Source organism: Osmerus mordax, chromosome 20 (genome assembly GCF_038355195.1).
Source record: "Osmerus mordax isolate fOsmMor3 chromosome 20, fOsmMor3.pri, whole genome shotgun sequence".
In the NCBI taxonomy this organism is placed as follows: Eukaryota; Metazoa; Chordata; class Actinopteri; order Osmeriformes; family Osmeridae; genus Osmerus; species Osmerus mordax.
In genome coordinates this window covers 12,589,111-12,612,089 of record NC_090069.1, presented here as the reverse complement: position 1 = coordinate 12,612,089, position 22,979 = coordinate 12,589,111, and the positions used below count along the sequence as shown (strand labels likewise).

General features: G+C 43.5%; 1 protein-coding gene across 3 annotated transcripts; it reads left to right on the top strand.

Annotated features, from left to right (window-relative positions):
* Positions 1-22,688, top strand: smad7 (SMAD family member 7). 3 transcript variants are annotated; one of them, XM_067258483.1, is made up of 4 exons: positions 1-1,403; positions 2,448-2,501; positions 5,222-5,284; positions 21,866-22,688. In XM_067258483.1, exons 1-4 carry the CDS (start codon positions 938-940, stop codon positions 22,402-22,404), a joined length of 1,122 nt encoding a protein of 373 aa, XP_067114584.1. In that variant the 5' UTR covers positions 1-937; the 3' UTR covers positions 22,405-22,688. The 3 variants fall into 3 exon arrangements, with proteins under 3 accessions (XP_067114584.1, XP_067114583.1, XP_067114586.1); XM_067258482.1 differs by having other exon boundaries at positions 5,213-5,284; XM_067258485.1 differs by lacking the exon at positions 5,222-5,284.
* The last annotated feature ends 291 nt before the right edge of the window (positions 22,689-22,979 follow it).

The window sequence follows — 22,979 nt, the reverse complement described above, 5'->3', positions numbered from 1 at the left end:
CGTAGGCTAGTCCTTTTCTGAAGATCGCATCATTTCTTTGTCGCCAGTCAAGTCGCTTATGTCCTAGACACGGACTTTTCATTCAATATACGTAGGTGGATTAATTTATCAAGGGATTTCTCATGTGCTACTGTGAGTAAAGCGGACGTAACCAAGAGCTTTTTGCTGTTTTCAATCGGATACGCCACTACTCAACTCGGAGTGCAGATTACGGTCTACCATTTCTGAGGCTCAGTTTTGGATTTGCTTGCTGGTTTAGGATTCGATCGCCTTCTCCTCCATTTACTTTGAAATCAGTTCGGAAAAACACAGGAAACAGACCATATAATACAGCTTCACTCTCGGGGTCAAAATGGATTATGCTTATTAAGACACAGGCGAGTTTTGTACATGTAGGCTATACCTTTAGAATTTGATAGGCTACTGTTTCAAAATTCCCTAGTAGCCATAGCCTCTGTGTAGCCTACGGCGTATGGTTGCAATGGTTTTACGAAACCATACTGAAAGAAAGAAGAAAATTAAATGTGTTTATGGAGGCTAGAAAATATCTTAACAGTAGGCTAGTCTACAGCACGAAGTGGAATTGTCAAATAATGATCAGTGCAGCTATTTTGTAGGATATTTCCCACACTCGCTTTGAAATATAGCTTCTGCAAAGTATCTCTGCAAAGTCTTAAATTGACTGATGATTAACTACTTTTTAAACAAAAGGTTACTAGTATAGGGACCTTTAATCCTACCCACTCCCCTCAACCATCGTTTTTTAAAGATATAAAGACTGGCGTATGCTACAGATTGTCTTTGCAGCTCCAAATCCCAGTTTTTCCGTACAATAATCTCAGGCTGCTTGTCATTGCCTGGACTCGGATCCCGGAATCTTCATGATTTGCGGACATCATGCTCGTTTTTTAGCCGGGAAACCCTCTTCTCGTCCCGCATGTTTAGGACCAAACGATCGGGGCTCGTCCGGCGACTCTGGAGGAGCCGTGCGCCCGTCGAGGGCGACGAGGAGACGGATACACGAACGCATGGATCCGGGGGTTGCTGTATGGGTAAATCGACAAAGGTTGCCAAATGTAATTCCGGGACGGAAGCTGAATTGAAGGCATTGACCCACTCGATACTGAAAAAAATTAAAGACAAACAATTAGAGGTGCTCCTGCAAGCGGTGGAGTCGAAGGGGGGTGCCAGGAGCCCCTGCCTTCTCCTGCCCAGCAAAGTGGACACCAAACTGGGTCAACAGTCTTATTCCCTCCCTCTGCTGCTCTACAAAGTGTTCAGGTGGCCGGACCTCAGGCATTCCTCGGAGTTAAAGAGACTATCTTGCTGTGAATCCTATGGGAAAATTAACCCAGAACTCATTTGCTGCAATCCGCACCACATGAGCAGGCTTTGCGAACTCGGTAAGTATATTCCATTGTTTATTATCTACACCAGATTTTATATAAATATACTGTTGAATGGAGTCTATTCATCAACATTCAATATTGTAGGCTGTACACAATTCGGCTATATTGACTAAATCGTGTAGGCTATTTTCTGTAATACTGGTGTCTCAGGTGAGACTTAGATTATTTGGAATCACAAAGTAGGCCTAGGAACAGTTATAAACATCATCAGCATCAGGATACGTAAGTGGGATTTGTGATATAGATATGCGTGTCTAGAGTCTTTCATATTATTGTTTTTTTTACCAATATATGCAATAGGCCTACTTTATGTGTATCAACTATTTGATGAAAATCGCTATAATGATGTGTGTCAGCTGATTACATTAAGAAGTGACGTACTCTGGGCTTAACGTTGTATTTTATTTATGTTTGAGCTAAGAGTAGGTTTGCTGTCACTATTGGCTACTACCAAAATAATTGGAATCGTCAACAAAATGCTATTACTCACAAATTGTTGTGTTGGGTAGGCCCACAAGCCTAACAAGCACAAGGCAGGGACATTTTAATGTATCTAATCTCTATAGGTGTCTGCTCAATAAATTAAGAAAGAACATTAGCCTATGCATGTTCATGTAGTCTAAGGTTTTGCAATTATTAGACAAATTCTTTATGTTGACTGATAACCGATCAGTGAAATTATAGCCTGCATATTTTCATGCAAGCATGCATATCTTGTTTAAATGAGTTAGATGTTACCGAATGTTTCATCGACTGTCTGGTCTGAGTTATTTCGCAGTGATTGGAGCGTCCTGTCCTGAGCCAAAAGAGGCCCGTATCTCACACAGGCCGAGACGTAGATAGCCGCGAGACTGGCGCCAGGCGCCCCTCTGTTTATCTGGCTGCTAAATATCAAGGCAATCGCCGCCTTGCTGCCCTGCCTACAGCCTTTGCTGCTAAGACAAACAGTTTCCCAGAAGAATGCCAACTGTTATCATAAGTTTCTATCTTCCCCTTTTCTCATGCTCTGCTCTGTCTTTTGTCTGCCATTCTTTTTAGAGTCTCCTCCTCCCCCTTACTCCCGCTACCCAATGGACTTTCTTAAACCACCTGGTGAGTTACAGTTTGTTGACTTATTTATATATAATGTTTTGCCTGAGAAGTATTGCCTTAAATGTGACATTGCTTTTTGCAATTTAGTTTTTATTCAAATTCAACACAGAAAGCCATTGAGTCCACAGTCAATCCTTTCCTACATGTAAAAGCCAAAAGCACTTTAAAAGTACCCTAAGAGAAGTTTTACAATCTTCTTTTTTGCTCTGACCTCAAGATAAATCTTGTAACGACACACAGGAGATGAAACGCCGGCTCACATATTCACTGGCGTTGTGTGTGTGTGTGTGTGTGTGTGTATGAGAGAAAGAGAGAGATGGAAATCCTCTCTGAAATGTTGTGATTTATGATGGTCTGAGCGTGGCACGCCTGGCTGCCAGCACCCAGTAATAGAGTGGACGGGTGCCAAGGCCCATTCCAGGCCGACTGGCACCATCTCCGGTGGTTGCCTGTACAAACTTCTTTGGCTGAAGGGAGGTGAGCTGGCAGGACAGATACACAGCAATGCCACCTGAGTTTTGGGAGTGTCACTGCTGTTGGTGTGTGTGCGTGTTTTTGTCCTGTTTGCTTTTATACAAATATGTATGCTAGTGTTGACCTTTTTAAACGTCCTTTACCACAAATATGAAATATCTAAATTTCATTGTTACTATATGATTGCCAATCAGGTATTGCTGTTGAGATGGTTTAGGACTCTTCATTGTCATAATTGTATTATTATGGTCACTCTTAGACTTTTATCATCCACAATACTTCAGTTATGCCTGAGAAAGCCTGTGATATTGTTTATGAGCAATAATACAAAGCCAATCAGGTTTTTTATGTTGCGTTGTTGATCCAATCAGATTTAGGATTTCAAGACAAGACCCTGGGGGTGGATGTTACAGCCAGGTTGGGGAGGGAGCAGGGGTAGGAAGACATTGTTCGGGAGGCGACTTCCTTTAGAGGATGCTCATTCAGACTCCATAAAACATTTACTGCATTTCCTGCGGCCAGGCCAAGGGGGGTAACTACCACCACTGAGTGACTGGACGGATGGCCCTCTTCAGGGCCCGACTGACACCAGACACTCTCTCTCCATCTGTCTTGGTGCAGCTTCGACACAACCAGAGGAGGAAGTCCCCCCCACACTGGCACCCCCCTGCCTATCCCCTGACAAAAACAATAACCAGAAACAGACTCAAATCTCCACTGACCAGGAGACCTCTGGAGAGGGAGAAAGTGTCTTTTCATTGAGTGGACATAGGAAGTTGTTTGCAGCTGCGATTCTTCGAGGGCTTTTCTCTAAGCCGAGAGAGAGAGACAGAAAGAGAAAGGAGAGAGGGGACAGATATTTATAGGACAATGGAGCGTGGCCACATAGACAGGCTCAGTAGCTGGGTCACACACATTTGGACACATGCACATACACATATGCACACAGAACTGTGTTCAAGTCTATAATCTTTATAGATTATACAAAAGTAGGAGAGGCAGATGTGTGTGTGTGTCTGTGTGAAAGAGAGTAAATGTTTTTACCTAGGAAACAGGAATTAGGGATACGTGTCAGACAGCCAAAAGTGGTCCACATGAAAAAGGCTGTAAAATGCTAGTTTGTCTTAGCACCCTAGAAAATGTAGCAGCCCCCTACCTTCTCTATATTTATTTCCCTTCCTACTCTTCCTTTTCTGTCTCCTAATTGTCCTCCTCTCACTTTTCTCCCTCCATATCTTTTCTCTTTCTTTCTTGCTCTCTTTCTTTCTCCCTCCATATCGTCTGTTCTTCGCTCTCTCTTTCTCTATCCCTCGTTCTTTCTTTCCCTCCATCCCTCTGATCCTCTTCTCTCTGGGCAGTCTGAAGCACCTCCAGCCAAGCTGTGGTCACTAGTGAATCATGCCCAGGAAAACCAGCCCTGCATCCTAACAGCCAAACAAAGCCAAGAAGGCTTCGCCGTGCATCTCGTCAGGCTTGCCACACGTGTGCATTGCACACACATACACACACAAACCAGAGAGTTCAAAACGATATACAGTATGACCAGACATAGGGGTAAGGTACATATAGTTCCTTTATGAAGGAAGCTAAAAGTCCTGCGGTGGTGTCATTCGGTGAATGCTGGGTGTGTAGAGATATGGAGGGTTAAAGCAAGTCATTTTTCCCAGTTGGCAATAGACAGCAGGCCATTAAGAAAATGTACTGTAAACAGCTTCAAGGTTGAGCCTATTTCCTGTCTGGGTCATTGTTTCTGCTTTGATGGAGTGTATCCTGCTAAACTGTATATTCCTATTAGGGCTGATCAGGCTGGTGGACACTTTCTTTTTTTTCTGGAGGTCTATTTTCCTCCAGAGACGTTTGTTTATTCTGGAATATGTTCTCGTAAAAGGAAGAAAGGATGGAGAAAGGACAGCATGAGGAAGGGTATTTGTTCCACCCACCCGGTTATGGTGGTGGCCATGTCTGGCACTGCTAGTTCCATTGTCAGATTGTGATGCCGGTTAGGGTTTTCCTGCATGACTGGTCTATCACAGGATAGATCTTGACTACTCTTGAAGATACTGCTCTTAGGTTGCATTACAATGAGATTTGTTTGTGTGTAGACCTCGATTCAGTGAACGTTTTCAGTAGACATTGATTTCACTCTGTCATTGACAGGCTCACAGATGCACACCCTGTGGTCATGCTTACACACGCTTACGTCTCTTTCTGTCTCTCTTTACCCCAACTCTATTCAGATTCTCCAGACTCTGAGCCTTCATCTGCCGAGACAGGGGAAACAACCTACTCTGCCCCTGTGGGGCTCTCAGGTGAGAAAATGTCCCTCTCCATTCTCTCTATTGTGATGTAATGCAGTGGATTGAGGGGTCCTATGCACCCAGTCCTTAAAAATTAAGCACTCCTCTCTTCATCTCCTTTAATTTTACACCATGCTGTTTTGTGTAATGTAATCCAAACAAAAAAAGAACACGGTTTAGGTAGAGTTGTAGAGAATAGTATGTTTGTTTCCTGTGTGTGCACACAGAAGTCTGGTTTGGTAGTACATGCTGTTGTTGACTGGGGTCTAACATTTACAGATAGATATGAAGTACTAGGCGTCTACGTAGATACATATATCCATTGCTCACAACTCTTTTTGTTCCGTTGTTGGTTCGGTTCTCATCTCACACTCCCTTCAAAGGCCAGGATAGCTTTGTTTGTAGTCTGCTGTAGCTCCCTTTGTCTCTCCTATGTTCCTCCCTCTAACACATCCTGTTCCCTGAAGGAGCGAGGTGTTTCTGGACTGGCACCTAACTCCATATTTTCTTCCATAATCCTTTTGGCTGTACCGCTTTTAGAGCAGGGCTCTGTCCAGGGGCGAGCGGATAAGTTGGTGTTTATGAGCATGGGTGAAGGAGAGAGGGAGAGGAAGAGAGAAAGAGACCATACTCTCTCCCTGCACTGTGCCTTAGTCTCTAGGTCAATTCAGATGTTTCTCATTATGGGGAATTTAAAGGTTGGTGTGCTAGATAGTTGACATTTTCCCTCTGTGTTTTGTAGAAGGGGGCTGGGTTGTCTAGGACTTCTGCTGTGTTTATTCCATGACTTTCTTTTGTGAATGAAAAGTCTGCTGGCATTACCCCTGTATCACCTCTGTCCCTTTCCCCCCCAGCTGAACTTTTTTCTTCAAAAAACATTGTGTTGACAGTAAAGCAAGGGGATGACAGGACAGTGGAGTTCCCAATCTGCACTCAGGATAGAAAGGCATAAAGAAGAAAGGCAAGCAAGGAGGACAGGGCTTGAAATTAACTTTTTTAAGTTAAAAAGTTCAGAGCACCAGCAAAAATGTAGGAGCACCCACCGAAAATGTTCGTTGTCTTTTCAGCTCTTCAAATTTTGAGCGTGAGTTAGCTCCATGTCACGTGACAACAGAGTGCAGTGACATTAAGTGATTGACGGTAAATTCAAAAAATAATCTGCATTAAAGTTAAGAACATAAAGATGAAGTTTAACGGTAATGTTGGATAGAATGGTAGATCAGTCACTGATCAGCTCACAGCAGGCACATACTGTGCAGTAGGTTAATTAGTGAGCGTTTTGTAAAGAAATTAAAACAGGTTTGCACCATAACAATTATTTGTATTTTATTTACATTTACATTTAGTCATTTAGCAGATGCTCTTATCCAGAGCGACTTACAGTAAGTACAGGGACATTCTCCCCAAGGCAAGTAGGGTGAAGTGCCTTGCCCAAGGACACAACGTCATTCTCTTCGTCATTTATTTATTTGTTTATTTGTCAGGGACAATTCAGCGCACATTATTACATATATAAAATTGACTCCCATGGAACTAGAATTACAATATGTTGTAGATGTGTTGCATAAAAGGTTTCTAGCCAATAGGATAATTTGCAACCCCAGTCCCTGGTCAGGCCTTTCAAAAAAGTTAAGCGAAATAAAATGTACTGCATCGTGTGAGTTACCCAATCAAGCAGCAGATACATTATAAAATAATATATTGTATCAACATTTCACAGATACATAACCGCATTACACACAACAGCACATTGCGTAACAACACAATACATTACAACAAGGACAACAGAGTGTGTGCATGCGTGCTCCTGCATTTATGGACCTGACTCAGTGGCTACATATTTGATTTACTTTCAGCCAGTGTTTCACCTTTCTATTAAATGTTTTCAGTTTGGTTTGTGTTTTTATTTCTGTTGGTAAATCATTAAAAAAATGGGTCCCTATCACTGAAAAACATGACTGGCCGAAAGTGTTTTTGCGCTCTGCTATACAGTTGCCACCCACTGCTCCCCTAGTGGCCACTCATCTTGTATTGGTTTTTGTCACAAAAGGACAGAGTACGGCTGGAGCTAGATTATTTGCGCATTTAAAAATCAGTTTAAGAAAGGAGAACTTCATAAAGCTATCCTAATTTAAAAGCTTGTCTTTCTGTACAATCAAACAGTGGTGCCATATTGTTGGTTTCTGATCCATTATTTTCAGTGCCTGTTTGTATAATGAAATGATGGGTTTGACTGTTGTCTGGGAGGCTTGGCCCCATACAGAAAACACAGTAGGATAAGTGAGAGAGTATCATGGCATGAAAAAACTGTAAAGCTGCCTTGACAGGTATGTGATGCCTCATTATTCTGAAACAGTTCAGGTTTGTCCGGACAGTCTTACAGAGTTTGTTAATGTGTTTTGTTGAGTTTGAGGTGGGATTCCAGAATAATACCTAAACATATAAATTCCTCAACTTCCTCTATGGCCCCTTGGTCTATTTTTATAGTACACTTGGCTTTCCCTATTATAGAGAAGCACATAGATAGTCTTTTTGACGTTGAGCGTCAGATGGTTATCTTTGAGGTACTGGGATATACCCTCCATTTCCTTGCTGTCCTGGCTGATGCATAAATAACTGTCGTCAGCGTACATTTGACTGAGTTGGCTGACTGACAGCATGGTATGGTGCATGGTGGTTTATATATAAACTAAAAAGCAGAGGCCGCAAGATGGAGCCCTGTGTGATACCTATTGTGGATTGTAGTGGCGTTGAGAGTTCAGTGTTTATTTTAACACGTTGCTCTCTATGCTCCAGATATGATGCAAACCAGCCGATAGCAATATACTCTTGAATTTATTCAAGAGTATATTGTGGTTCACGGTGTCAAAGGCCTTTTTTAGGTCTATAAACACAGCTCCCACAACATTACCCTTGTCCAACTTACTCTTGATGTTCTCGGTAAGGTAGCAGTTAGCCATTTCTGTAGAGTACCCTGGTCTAAATCCAAACTGTATGGAGTTGATAAGTTTGTTGCTTTCGAGATGCTCTACTGGCTGTTCTGTGATAATTTGTTCACATATTTTGGAAAGAGCAGGCAATATTGAGATTGGCCTATAATTGCCTGCTTGATCCTTTGTGCCAGCCTTGAGAATTGGGGTAATGATGGCTTGTTTCCAACTTTGTGGGAATTTGCCCACTCTGATGGAAAGGTTTACCAGGTGGGTTACAGGTTTAACCAGGGCAGAACAGTGAGTTCTAATAAAGGCAGTGTCCAACCCAAACACATCCTTTGCCTTAGACTTATTTAGTTTATGAATGATTTTATGTACTTTTTCCTGACTGACCTTAATTTGGAAAAGCTTTGACGGCTCTGACTTTGTGGTCTGTGATAAGGTTGCTGGTTCAAAATTCTCAGCAAGCTCCTCCACTGACTGAATAAAGAAGTTATGGAATTAATTTGCAATATCTGAATTGTTAGTGCTGATAACTCCATTCACTTCCAATTCTGACTAGGCTTGAGTTTAGTAAGGCTGTTGAGGTGCTTCCATAGGGATGCGCTGTTTCCTTCAGATTCCTCAATCAGTTGCATAAAATAGGCTGTCTTTGCTTTACGCAGTTCTCTAACTACTGCATTTCTCAATCCTTTAAAGATGAGGAGATCGGTATTTGGTTTGGAGAGCAGCGATTTTTTCAAGGCATAGTCTCTTTTTTTCATTAGCTGACGAGTGTCATTGTTCAGCCATGGTAAGGAGACTTTTCTTTGCGTACCTTTGAATGTCTTAGTGTATTTCCCAATCAGGTTTGTGAGGTTTTTTATCAGGGAGTTACAACAATTTTCTAAATCATTCGATTGTAGAACGTTGTTCCAGTCTAAATTATTTATATCATTTTCAACTTGTGTCAATTTATTTTTGGGGATACCCGAGTTCCCTGGTTTACTTTCATCCGCCAAATTTTGGTAAACGCTGTTTAGTAAGTTTTCGGACAACCATGGTCATATTATGATCCGAGAGCCCCGTTAGTAGGTTTTATGTTCTGATGATTCGCTGGGGTCTGTTAGTGACTATCAGATCTATCATAGTTTCACTCGTTCGCGTAATCGTAGTTGGGCCCTTCATCATCTGCTGAAGACTGTGTTTTGATAGAAGCCTCTAAGTTTTTTCTACGGCTCTTCTCTAGCCAGTTAATATTAAAATCACCAAGAAAGATGGATCAGTGTATGGATCAGACTATTTACATATTTAAAAAGTTTGTCTAGGTTATCATGAGATGGGGTGTTATACAGCACTACAATGTTAAAATTCATCTTGGGGGATAATGCAACATTCAAAGCCAAACATTCTAATTGTGTATCCAGTTTGATTTAATTACATTTCAGAGTGTCTCTAACATAGAATAGTACCCCCCCCCCCCCCCCCCCCCCCCGCCTTTGTCAGATGTCCTATCCTTTCTGTGACAAGTGTAACAGGGTACATCAATCATGCTGGTCGGGATGTTACAGTGTAGCCAAGTTTCGCTCAACGCTAAAAAATCGAAATTTGAGTTAGTTAGCAGATGTTGAATCTGATCACATTTTGGCAATGTACTCCAAATGTTCAAGTGTCTACCAAGAATGCCCTTAGGTTTAGACATTGGCTCCCATATTACCCTTGTGTGATTTACAGTCTGAGAAAATCAGAATTCTCATTTTCTTACTGATTGGATACCGTTGTCACCATGTGGAATTCTCTCGGCGAAGATGTTCCTCCCTCCGGAGTTCAGTTGCCGCCTGTACAGTCCACTTGTTGATGCACCCTCCGGGGAAAGGTTAAGAGATGGGCCTGGGTTTAATTGCACATCCCCAGACAATAGGATCAGAATCAAGAGAACATTGAAACCATGCCAATTGCCTCTTATCTGGTTGTCCTACTTGCTCTGCGTGCCGCGACGGGGGAACTAAAATTGTTTGGTGATCGAGTAGATGGCAAGGTATCCATATCGAAAGAAGTTCAATCTCGGCATTCCATTCATATTTACCGACTGGTCGTTGTTAACCTGGCACATCTGTTTGTTCGCGTTTAGGAACATGCATGGAAAACATTTCCTTCACCTCTATGATTGTTATTTGACTGGTTTCTTAGTTTTATTCTTGAACCAGTAACTATTTGATTAAAAACAAGGGCTATTGTGCCAATTAGTAGTAGAAAAATGAGTTTAAAGGGATTGGATCGGAGCCTGACAAACCACCCAACTCCTTGTTCGTTATCATCCTTCTTCTCGTCATGCCGTGTACAGTGAACATTTGCACTTGCACAAATGCTCCTAAATATATTTTGAGGTCGCACAAATACGTTTTTTGAAGCGTATACGACCAAAATGGTCGCAATTTCAAGCCCTGGAGGATTATGTTCTGTTGTCCTGTGAGGAGCTCTGGTCCCCCTGTCTTGCAGGGTTATTAAGAATGAACCTGAACTAGTGCACAGTGCCTGTGATGCTGTTGGTGAGACACACAAACACAGATTATTGGAACTATATAGCACAGTGATGCTGTTGGTGAGTAAGATGACGGTGACACACAGTTTTTCTCAGTGGCTTTGGTACCTACATTTCTCCGATCATAATTGAAATTCTCAAAAGTACTTTTGCGCATTATAAAAGCTGTTTGTCATTATTTTCAACAAATTGGAAAAATGCTCTGGTACTTTCATGCAAATGATGATGTAGCATTCAATTGTCTGCTGTTTCCTTCATTATCAATTGCTTATGTCATATTGATCAAAATATATTATGTTGGTTCTCTTAAATTGTCTTATCCCCACAAACATCCAGACATTCATTTCATTACATAAGTCAGACATTTAGTTCATTAGCCAGTTGTCACAATTGTAGGCCTAATTCACCAAACTTCACCAAGTTTACATTAACATTTGTATTTGTCGGGGAGTCAGGTGGCTGAGCGGTGAGGGAGTTGGACTAGTAATCAGAAGGTTGATGACTCAATTCCCGGCCATGCCAAATTACGTTGTGTCCTTGGGCAAGGCACTTCACCCTACTATCCTCAGGGGAATGTCCCTGTACTTACTGTAAGGTGCTCTGGATAAGAGCGTCTGCTAAATGCCTAAAATGTAAAAAAATGTATTTTTTTCCTGCTGTACAGTAGTCTTGTGTTTTCTGTATCGCATTCACATAAATAAGACACCAACCACCGGCCGAGGAGGCTAAATTTGTAAGAACATTGTTCCTGTCGTAGGCTATGCCCATTTGCGGTTCGCTATATCCATACTTCAATTTGACCGAGGAGGCTAAAGTGGTAGGAATAGTGATCTTATCCTATACCCACAGTGACTCATTACGACACCGACAACTGACCGAGAGAGTGCAGTGTCCATGCCCATTTGTAATGTGCAGGCAGAGTAACTGCATTAATTGATGTAACAAAATTACTACAGTTAGGTCCATAAATATTTGGACAGTGACAGTTCTCATAATTTGGGCTCTGTACTCCACCATAATGAATTTAAAATGAAAAAACCAAGATGCAATTAAAGTGCAGACTCAAGGGGTTGAACAAAAATATTTTATGAAACGTTTAGGAATTGCAACCATTTTTATAATCATAAATAACTATCATTTTGAATACTTTTTTGAGAATCCTTGTCCTTTGTTGACTGCTTGAAGTCTGGAACCCATGGACATCACCAAATGCTGGGTTTCTTCTTTTGTGTTGCTTTGCCAGCCTTTACTGCAGCTGTCTTCAGTTGTTGTTTGTTCGGGGGTCTTTCTGCCTTAAGTTTTGTCTTCAGCAAGTGAAATGCATGGTCGGTCAGGTTGAGATCAGGTGATTGATTCAGCCAATTCAGAATATTCCTCTTCTTTGCCTTAAAAAACTAATTGTCATTGTCCATCTGTAAAAGTAAAGCGCCGTCCAATCAACTTTGCTGAATTTGGCTGAATCTGTGCAGACATATCTATACACTTTAAGATGAATCCGTCTGCTTCTGTCTTCTGTCACATCATCAATTAACACTAGTGGCCCAGTGTCATACATATTATAGAGCTGTAATTCCTTAACCCTCCTTCAACTTTGATGTGAAAACCCTAAAATCTAAGCTGAGAGACTGTACTTTAAGCCCATATTTATTATGTAACCCTAACTTGTCAGTGTCCAAATATTTATGGTCCTAACTGTATACTGTATTTTGTCTCTTTCAGCTTAGCCAATCATAAAAATGTTTTGTTAAAAATAATACTTTTTACTATATGCTGATTGGTTAGTTGGGTACTATAAATATCAAGGACAGCAGCGAGAAAGGTGTGTTGTGAAGTTTCTGGACAGTTGACAGCCTTTTGTCACATCTGGTGGTTAGGTTGTGTTTTGAGTTTTTGAGCGAAACAAGGAGAAAGAGTTATTGCATTTGACATTTTAAATTTTAAAATGAATTTGCATACCGACATTTGTTTGAGTAATTTGTTTTGCTTTTTGGGAGAAGGGGCGGTGTTGTTGGGGGGTAGGCTGTTGTACGTAAGGAGAAATTTGCTTCCGTATCACATCTGGCAAATGCACACAGCTGCAGCAGCACTCGTGTCCGGTTTGATAGCTTGCTCTGTTCACCTCGCTGGTTTTAGACATGCATAGGTTTTTGATTTGTGTTCCGAAGCCCAAAAATAGTAGCACCAGTGAGTCTGATGATACTCGTTGTGGTATTTTTAGTCCGGGGGCACTCTCACCGGTGTCGCACTCGCAGGCGGCTAAGCATGCGCCTTGCCCCAGCCTAGTTATCCCCAATGCTGCTCCCAGCTTGGAGACAGCTCCAGTGTTGCAGCCATCCCGCCCAGTTCACTCCATGTTGCCGCTCAGAACAAAAGGGCTGCGGATGTTAATGAGAGCCATCGTCTCAATAATATGCACTATCACAACCTGTTCTGAAATCCTTTCCTATTAGGATGTTTGGTGTGAAAGGAAGGTCATTCACAGCAGCACTGTTTCCATGGATTGTTTATGGTGACTCTGTGGTAACATGATTGATCATTGTGTTCATGCAGATAAATCTTTCAATCAGCTGACGCAGGGGAGCAAATCCATGCCAGTATTTGCGGATGGCAGTGCCAATAAGGATAAGCAACAATACAGACTAACCATACAAAGATCAATTAAATAGTTCTCAAAGTTTCTCTCTGCACTAAATTGAAGCTTAAACATGCAAAAATGTAAAAAAAAAAAACAAAAAAAAAAACATTAGTAACCCCTACTAAAGTGGGCTGGAACTGGGCCTGGATGGGGGCCAGGGGTGGGACTCAGTGGCGGTCGAAAACCCGAGTTTGGATGCTGTTCAGTTGTAGTCTGCTGTTTGTAGCTCTTGGCCTCTGTGGCTCTCTGCTCCATTCCCTCCTCCCCCATCTCCTCCACCTCTTGCTCCTCTCTGCTCTGTGTCTTTTAAAAGACTGCAATGGAGGTTGGAGCTTGTCAGAACACAAGCAAACAACATTTGCTAGTTACTGAATGTATGTGACACATACAGGTGTCTCCATTTGCGAGAGACTGTGTGAGTGTGTGAGCATGTGACAGAAGAGGTTCAGTGTGTACTCTGGGATGGGCGCCAGCCAGGGTTGAGGTCAGGGGCTGAGGTGTTTTATCTCCTGTGTGTATATGTGTTTGTGTGTGCGTTCACGGGCCACGTTACAAGGGATTTTCTGCATGTGAGGAAGGCTTGGGGAGCAATGGATGGAGGTGGCCTGGGGGGTTGGCAGGGTCGGGAGACTGGGTGGTATGCCTGGTTGGTGCCGTTGTGGAGTGACCCCAGAGTGCCTGTGTAAGAGGATCCGTGGAGGCCCACTGGCGTCTCACCCCCATACCCCCACACACCCCCGACACTCAGACAGGATAGGATGAACTGCTGGCGGCCTATTTGGCTGAAATCCCACTGTCACACTGCCACTTCCTCCCCTCAGCAGGTTAAATATAGGTTGAGGTGTATTATTATACAGATAGACAGCCAGCAAGCCAGCCAGCTCAGAGCAGGTCAGCAGTAACACAAGCTACTTGAGAGTCCAGTGTTAGCAAATGCTGTATAGCCATTCTGATGTCTTAACTGTCTGTACTGGGTGTCTGGTTCACAGTAAGTACAGAGGTTACTGGCTGGGCTGTCAGATTGGGTTGTGAGGTCAGTAATAAAAAAAAAAAAGTATAATATTTTTTTTTAACTCAGAATGCAAGTCAGTCAATCCAAACGTTTATCCTTTTGGTTCATTTTTAAGTCCAAACACTGCAGAGTAGATAGGTAAGGCTGGTTAGAGCAGATTTAACAGTGCTCCCATAGTCCCCCTCCACATTCCTGTGTTGTTTGGGTTAGCAGAAAAGGAAAGGGCCACACAGGAAATGACATCATGTCTTTGAGGAAAAGGCAGCTGACGGGGAGGCCCGGGAGGCAGAGGTGGAAAACAAACACAGAGAGAAAAAGTGGAGCCTATGACGTCTCAGCTCAAGTTAAAGGGCGATGCAGATTGATCAAAATGCAAACCTGACTTCTTGTTGACCTATTACAGGTTTTTCAGTCCCATTCTTTAAGATATGTTTTACTTTGCTTTGTTTTTCCTACTTCTCGAGGGAGAGAAAATGGCCTTTTGGGCTGGACCTAGGCATCTCTCTCTCTGTTTCTCTCTGTAATTTCAAAGCAGCTCTTTTTGCCTCAGTTCTCTCTCTGGGCGAGCATCTTTCATTACTCCCCACTTCCTCCCTGAGACACGCAGCCAAGCCAGCTCTTGGTCCCTGAGTTAATTTAGGTTTTGGCTGTTCTTTGGGTTCCGCACCCTGAGTCATTACGTTGCATGAATCTGAACAGCAAAAGGAGAAAGGGAGGCGGAGAGAAAAACAGCCCAGTAAGCTTGCCGTGATTCTATGTAGGGGCTACGTGTTGTACATGTTACCTATTGGTAACCACCATATAGAGCCATGAGGAAGACTGAGAAGTGTACTCTGAGACTGTCTGACACTGAGGAAGGCCTATCTGAGCCCTATCTGGGCTCAGACTAGCTTAACATATCCATACCTAACCTAGCCTATCCTAGCTGGACTCAGCCTAGATTAGCATGACTTGGTTCAGCCGTGGTTAGCCTAACCAGCCTAGCTGTAGCTTGATGGAGGGTGGGCCTGCATCCGGCCCTAGGTCTGTAAGAGTTGGTGGAAGGCCCAGAACAAGATGGCCTTTTTTAAAAGACAGTGGTTTTTCACATAACCACATTGTATGAAAAGATGATCAAAACCAAAGAGAGTCAGATGGCTGAGCAGTTAGGGAATCGGGCTATTAATCAGAAGGTTTGATTCCCGGCCGTGCAAAATTATGTTGTGTCCTTGGGCAAGGCACTTCACCATACTTGCCTCGGGGGAATGTCCCTGTACTTACTGTGTCGCTCCGGATAAGAGCGTCTGCACAATGACTAAATGTAAATGTAAAAGGGAAGTATGGAGAAAGTCAAGGGATAGGGTGTGGATGGTGGTCGGGAAGGAGGTGGACATTCCTGATCCCTTCTGTGTTTTTTCAACCTCAGCCTCAGAATTCTCTCTGCGACATGCTGCTATTTCCAACCACAGCAAAACGGCTAGTCAGCCAGCCAGCCAGTTAGCCAACCCAATCATGTGTACTCAGCGGATAAAAAGGGTCTGGAGAGTGATGGCACCAATAGCTTTCATGTTTGTCTGCCTGACAGTGAGAAGTTTCTCAATCGTGGCAGCCATGAGTAATAGTCAGACCGTCTCTTCTTCACGCCTGCGTCTCAAGTCCATGAATACAGCTCAGGGATAGTTCACACTCATTGGCATAGGCATATATCATACAGTTGTTAACAATTACTATAATTTGTAGACAGATGAACAGACAGCAAAGATCTTTTCTGCTCTCAACTAGCCCGGCTGGTTGGTTGCCTGCCTGCCTGTCCCAGTACATGCTGGTTCCCACGGAGATTGCTGACACCCAAGTTGTAGAACAATGCAGGCAGTTGTTCCTTCTGTGGTGGCACTGTGTGGCACTGCTCTCAGAGACATGGGCGGCACTCTCTGTGTGTTTGTGTAAAGAGATTAATCCATCATGACATCACCAGTGAGGGACACCCACCCCTCACCTTCTGAGTAAAATGCATCATCAGTCCTTCCTGCTACCAGCTACCCTTAGTCACTGTTTGTTTACTATCAAAAGGAGAGGGTTGGCGGTGTCCAATGATGTAGTGCTAGAATGGGTGAGTCAGGTGGCTGAGCGGTGAGGGAATTGGGCTAGTAATCCGAAGGTTGCCAGTTCGATTCCTGGTCATGCCAACTGACGTTGTGTCCTTGGGCAAGGCACTTCACCCTACTTGCCTCGGGGGAATGTCCCTGTACTTACTGTAAGTCGCTCTGGATAAGAGCGTCTGCTAAATGACTAAATGTAAATGTGGAATAATAACTCAATGGGTGGAGGAAGGATCCCCCTCCATGTCAGCCATTTGGAAATTGACATGTCAAAGAGCTCTGACTCTGACCCTGTGGTAGACTGAGGTTAGTTGAGGTGGATAGAGAAGAAGAAAAAACCCTAGAAATGGAAAGGGGTGACTGTGACATGGGTGACAAGCTAATGTGCAAGTGTTTTGTAAATAAATGAAAACAGGTCGCACCATAACGATTATTTGCACTCGCACAAATGCTCCCAAACATGCTTTGAGGTTGCACAGATACAATTTCGGGAGCATATGCGACCAAAATGGTCGCAATTTCAAGCCCTGCAATGAGAAAGAATGGCCTCTGAGGCCTATTTACAGGCCAGAATCTGTCTGCTTCTGCATTCTGTTACTTCAGTAAGTAGAAGACAGAAGATGGGCACAGCGCATAGAACAAAAGTGTGACCTTTGCCATCACTCCCTCTATCTTCTGGAACAGACTTGCCCCAGCCTGAGAGGGAGAGAGAGGGGTGTTGAGACAGCCTGGAAAACACAGACAAGGGCACCACCCTCCAACACCAACCCTGTGTCTGAAGAAGATGGGCTATTGCATGACTGTTTGGTTGGCTAAATGAGAAGGAAAACAAACTCTCACACACACACACACACACAGAGAAGGTCACTTACCCTCCTGCCACCTTTCTGACTCCCAGTTCTACCAGGATCAATAAGAACCCATTCAACGGGCTTTCCATCTCTGTTTACCTATGATAATGTGTACTAAGAATTGAAGTTTGAACAGACAATGCAGAATTTTTCTCTGGGGTTGTAGGTAATGTGAATGCGGGCATGCAAGTTTCTGTGATTGTGAATATGTGTGTATGCATGCGTTCAACGATGTCCAGGAATAGTTACAATCTGGAGTGCGTGTGTAGAGTCAGACAGAAGTAATCATTAACTTTTCCAGTCTACTCCACTGTTTCCAGCCTTGATGGCGAGAGCTGAGCCCGGCTGCTGCCCCCCTCAGCTCCCATCTAGGCACAATAATCTCAGCTTTTCGGGCTGGTGTCCACTTCTGAAGGCAAGATCCTTTCAAAAGGCTGTCTCTCCCACAAACAGGCAGTGGAATGGAGCTAAATGGCCCGCATTGTCAGGAACTCTCAATCAAAGGACAGAACATGGCTTTTCTAGACTTTTTAGTGGGCTTTGCTTAATTGTCTGCTCTACACACACACTTCTCAATATCATGTTACACAGGTTCAATATTATGGCAAGTAGAAGGTACTTTGTATGAAATAAGGATTCTGCACTTTTAAGTAAAGTAGATGGGGCAGCTTTGGACATTTGAACACTTATAATTAAGATTAGGGACATTTTAAAGGCAAAGGGACTTGCATGGTTGTAACTTGTGAAGGCTGAGGGGGATGGATGCTGGGGAGCTGGGTGCTGTATGGAAGGGGATTGGGGATGGAGCAAAAACCCCAGGACAGGACAGGCAGAACAAAGAGCAGAACAGATGGCAGGAGGCAGCAGACAGAGAGTAGGGCTGTGATGTTAGCTGGGGGGGAGGGAATGGTGACTGGAGGGAAAAGACAGAGGTAGACACTGGAGCTCAGGACTGAAACGTGTGTTTGTCTGTCTGTGCCTACTCCCCCTGGATGTGTGGTTGCCTGACCCCCTGGAGACATACAGACAAACGGACCACAGAGTCCCTGGGCAGCACAGATGGTATCCAGAAAACTCTGAGAACAATACCAGCCCCCTAGCTACCTACAAACACACACACACAGATGCAAACATGCTGTGTGTTTTTCTTCCAGTGACAAGCCTGACAAGATGACATTGTGTTTGTGTACATGTGTGCATTACAGCATGTATATGTGTGTATGTGCATTGCAATTTAGTGTGGGGTCGTGTGTGTGTCAGATGTGGGAGAGACATGAACACACAGGAAAACTCTGCCTTTGTCTACAGCCTTCTAGCTAGGTTGTCACTGCATTATGGATTGAGTATGTAGAAACTGAAAAGTATCATTGCAGTGGCGTGACGGTGTTATCCGTTAAAGGGATGCCCTTACTATTTGGTGAGCCATACAATCAATTCTGACAGTTTCTAGTGTTGACGAACTGTAACTGTCATAGAGATGGATAGATACTGCCACTGCTTTTGTTTGTGAGTGGTTTTGTTTTCTCCCTTGCTATTTCTCTCTGCTTGTTAAGAGGCTTCAGTAATGACACAGTTACTTGTGAATGAAATGCATATCTGGCCCACTGTCTTCAGAGACTCAGGTATACAGCCCCCCAATTGTCATTGGTGCACCATCGCCACATAATAGGAAGGCTGCAAGATGTCCAAGTGGCCAGGCGCAACTACAGGCCCCATCAGACATGTTCCCTGGGATTTGTCTCTCTCGAGGGTGGGGAGGGGGGGAGACATCAAGAATACCCTCTGTTCCTCTCTACCTACCTCTCTCTTTTTCCCACTTGGTTCCTTGTGCGAGAGGAGGGCTCAAAGCCATATGATGAATACCTCTGTGGTTTAAGGCTGTGATGACAGGCTCAGACAAGCAGGCATGTAATGACCTCTGACGCCAGGCACTGTCTCTCCTAGCAATAACAAACACGGTGCAGAGCGGAGCTGCGGAGTGCAGGGGTGGGGGTTATGAGGAAAGGGTAGGCCAGTAGGCCCTCCCAAACCTCCACTGACAATAGGAATAAAAAAGCCTCAGAAACAGGACTGACACAAATGCACAAGAGGCCTTGTCTTTTGTCGCAGCCAGTGCTCCCTTCTCTCCTTGCTTAGAGAAGCTTTTTATTTTTTATTTTTTGGGGGGTGAAACACCAGTGTGCCTTTCCCCATAGCTGGAAGAAGTTTGATTTACAAAAATGTTTACAGTCAGCTTTACAGTGACTGACTTCAAAGACAAAACCAAGTGCCTGTTGCTTTATGGAAGACATTTTTCCCCTTTTCTTCATTTTTTCACCTTCTAATGAAGGGTAATAACAGGTTGAGGCAGCCCAGGGAGACTGGGTTGAGATAGTATACCATTAACATAACTGAACTGTAGCCTCCTCAGCCTTAGACAAGGCCTGGCCTGGCAAATTACGGGGTACACTCCCCTGCCTTAAAAGATGAAAGAGGTAGAGAAAGGGGCGGATGGAGGATAGAGGGGGGAGAGAGAGAAGAAGGGCTCTTATAAGTAGGAGTGTTCTCCCTGTGAAATGTTAACCAGTTAATATCTCTCTAAGAGATGTTGTCTCAAAGTTGTTGTGTGTTGATAAAAGCGTTCTTGTTCGGGTGAGAGCTGTGTAGGAGATTATTAGGCTAAAGTTGAGAAAGAAGATTGAGAAAATGTCAAATGCCTGTCTTTCTCTCTTTAAATCTCAAACTCCCTTGTGCTCCTTGTCTGACTGGTTCTCTCACCCTCCTTAGTAGATGTTGCTGAGAGCCAAATTTGTACACAAAACACTCAGGGCCTCATGTACGTACATTCGCAAACGTAGCGTTATTAGCGCCATGGCCAACCCGCAGATTGCGCACGCTGTGATACTTCAGTTTACGTCGTATTTACGAAACATGCAAGTCATCGGGTAATCAGCGCCTTTCTCCGCTCACTATACCGTACATTGCGAGCATTTAAACGCGCAATTGAATGGGCCTCCTTCTCTCTTTCTATCATGGATCAGCCACCAAAGTCGAAACAGCGATGACTGTTTGAAATTATCCTGATGCCAATATTTGTAATGTAGCGAGGAGTTTAATAACTGCTGGAATGGAATGTGAACACTGAGTCGGAGATTCAATGTAATCTTTGATTTCTTCCAGTAACTGTAATATTGCATGGCTGCTTAATCTGTAACGTGTAATGATTTTGTGGTCGCTCAATTCATAAAGTGTGATCCTTGTGGCAAAAATCTTTTGGGCATTGTCTTTGTCTTGCTCGGGTTACTGCTGCCATTTCACCAGGAAGCATATGCGCATCCTGGTTTACGCCTGATTTTAAAAAGCGTAGAATTTTCAACGCAAAATAGAGGTGCGCTTTCTCAGGCGGTTTTTGTACATACCGCGGAATACATAATTAGGCGCACTTAACGCATCCCATCTCATCTTTTTATGGGAAACTCCCACTTTCCCCTTGACCCTCCCGTGAATGCATATGCATGACACAAAAAGCGCAATTTGCCATTTTCAGTTCCCGCGACAGGCAGTCTGCGCTTTTACCTCAGTGCGGCATGTTTGTACATACCTCGCCATGCTTTTACGTGCAAATTGCGAAACAAATACGCCTGAAGTGGGCGCAAAAGCGTTAGTACATGAGGCCCTCAGTGTATCTCTCTCCCCTCATACATCCACGTCATGCGTGGTTGTCCATTGACAGGCCCGTTTCCCCTCCTCCAAAAGGTTACCAAACCATAGTTCTCTACAGAGGAACCCGTTCACCTCATGTTGTCTGTTGTACTTTGGAACCAAGCTCAGTAAGTTGCCCTTCAGCATTGCCATGACCTCTTTTTGTTTGGCATTACTGGTCTTCTTACTACACTGCCACAATTAAAGACATTTGGAGGTACAGAGTTACAGAGCACCAAAGTTGCAGGTGTCATTTTACATGTCTTCAAAGAATCCTCATTCTCTGGCTCCATTCCCTTTCCAGCTTGTATTTGACAGCTATTATGTACTAATTTCCTTTGCCATAATGAGTTTGCCTGCCATAAAGAGATGTCTTGGACAGATTGATGTCTGGTTTGACGTCAGAACATTGTTTTCTGGGCTGCATACAAAAATACAGGGCCAGACAGAAGATAAGCAGTAATACTTAGACAAACAGGGGCGGCCTGGAGGTTTGCCCACTAGTGTCTGAGACTGCAGCTCTGCCTGGAATTCCATAAATTCCTGTAGTGTATTCCCGAAAAGTAAAATTAGGGATGCATGTTTTTGTTTGGCGGCTTTGGTAGCAACTTTACTTGTTTCAAGATATTTTAACAATTGTGGAAGGGCTTTGAATTAGACATGGTGGCAGGACTGTTTGGTTCCATTTATAATTCAGCCACTACATTCAAACTGATAATGTTCTGAGTTCTGTTACTCTTTTCCCCAAAAACGTTTTACCTACTTAACACCTTTCTCTCTAACCTAACCCCTTGCTTATAATCAGTGTTTTACTACTGTAGTTTTGTGTTCTGTGTTCATGGTTCAGTGTTGTAACTGCCGTCTGTCTCTGTATCTCTTCAGATTCGCAAGCTGTCCAGACGCTTAGTGAACGTGCCCATTGGTGCGTGGTGGCGTACTGGGAGGAGAAGACTCGAGTGGGGCGCCTCTACTCGGTTCAGGAGCCCTCCCTGGACATTTTCTACGACCTACCTCAGGGGAATGGCTTCTGCCTGGGACAGCTCAGCTCTGACAACAAGAGCCAGCTGGTCCAGATGGTGCGGGCTAAGATTGGCTATGGCATCCAGCTGACACGTGAGGCGGGTGGGGTGTGGGTATACAACCGTAGCTGCTACCCCATCTTCATCAAGTCAGCCACACTGGACAACCCAGATTCGCGCACGCTCCTGGTGCACAAGGTGTTCCCTGGCTTCTCCATTAAGGCCTTTGACTTTGACAAGGCCGACTGCCTGCAGAGGCCCAACGACCACGAGTTCACACAGCAACCCCGAACTGGCTTCACAGTACAGATCAGCTTCGTAAAGGGCTGGGGACAGTGCTACACTAGACAGTTTATCAGCAGCTGCCCCTGCTGGCTGGAGGTCATCTTCAACAACCGATAGCAGCAAGCCCTGCCTTTCCCTGACCCCCATCCTCATGTTAAAACATGTTTAAAAAGAAAAAGACAAACTTTCAATGACTTGTTTATTAAATAACTAAGATTTAATTAAGTGAATTAAGAAGTAAAATGTATTTTATGTTATATATAAATATATTATTACTTGTAAATATGAAGACGTTTTATATGCATCATTATTTATGTATTGTGCAATGTGTTGACAGGAAAAAGAAAGTAAGATGCACTTTGCTTAATATAAATGCAAACAAAGAAATGCCAAAATAAATAAAAAATACAAATAATTTGTTCTAGGTTGTTGTTCTGTCTCTAGAAGCAATGTGTCATGGTACGAAGTTTCAGGAGACCTCCATTGTACCTTATTGTAGGCTTAAGTCTTGATTCTAAACATTACATTTGATCACATTAACATTATTGTGGGGTGTGTGTACTACGTCCTTCCTAATTATTTAACCTTTGCAACTTGGAAAATGTGTTATCTTCACAAAGTAGCATACTGTTACATAAATACATTCTTAAACACAGGAGGACTATGTGTGATTGGAATAGTTGTCATCACAC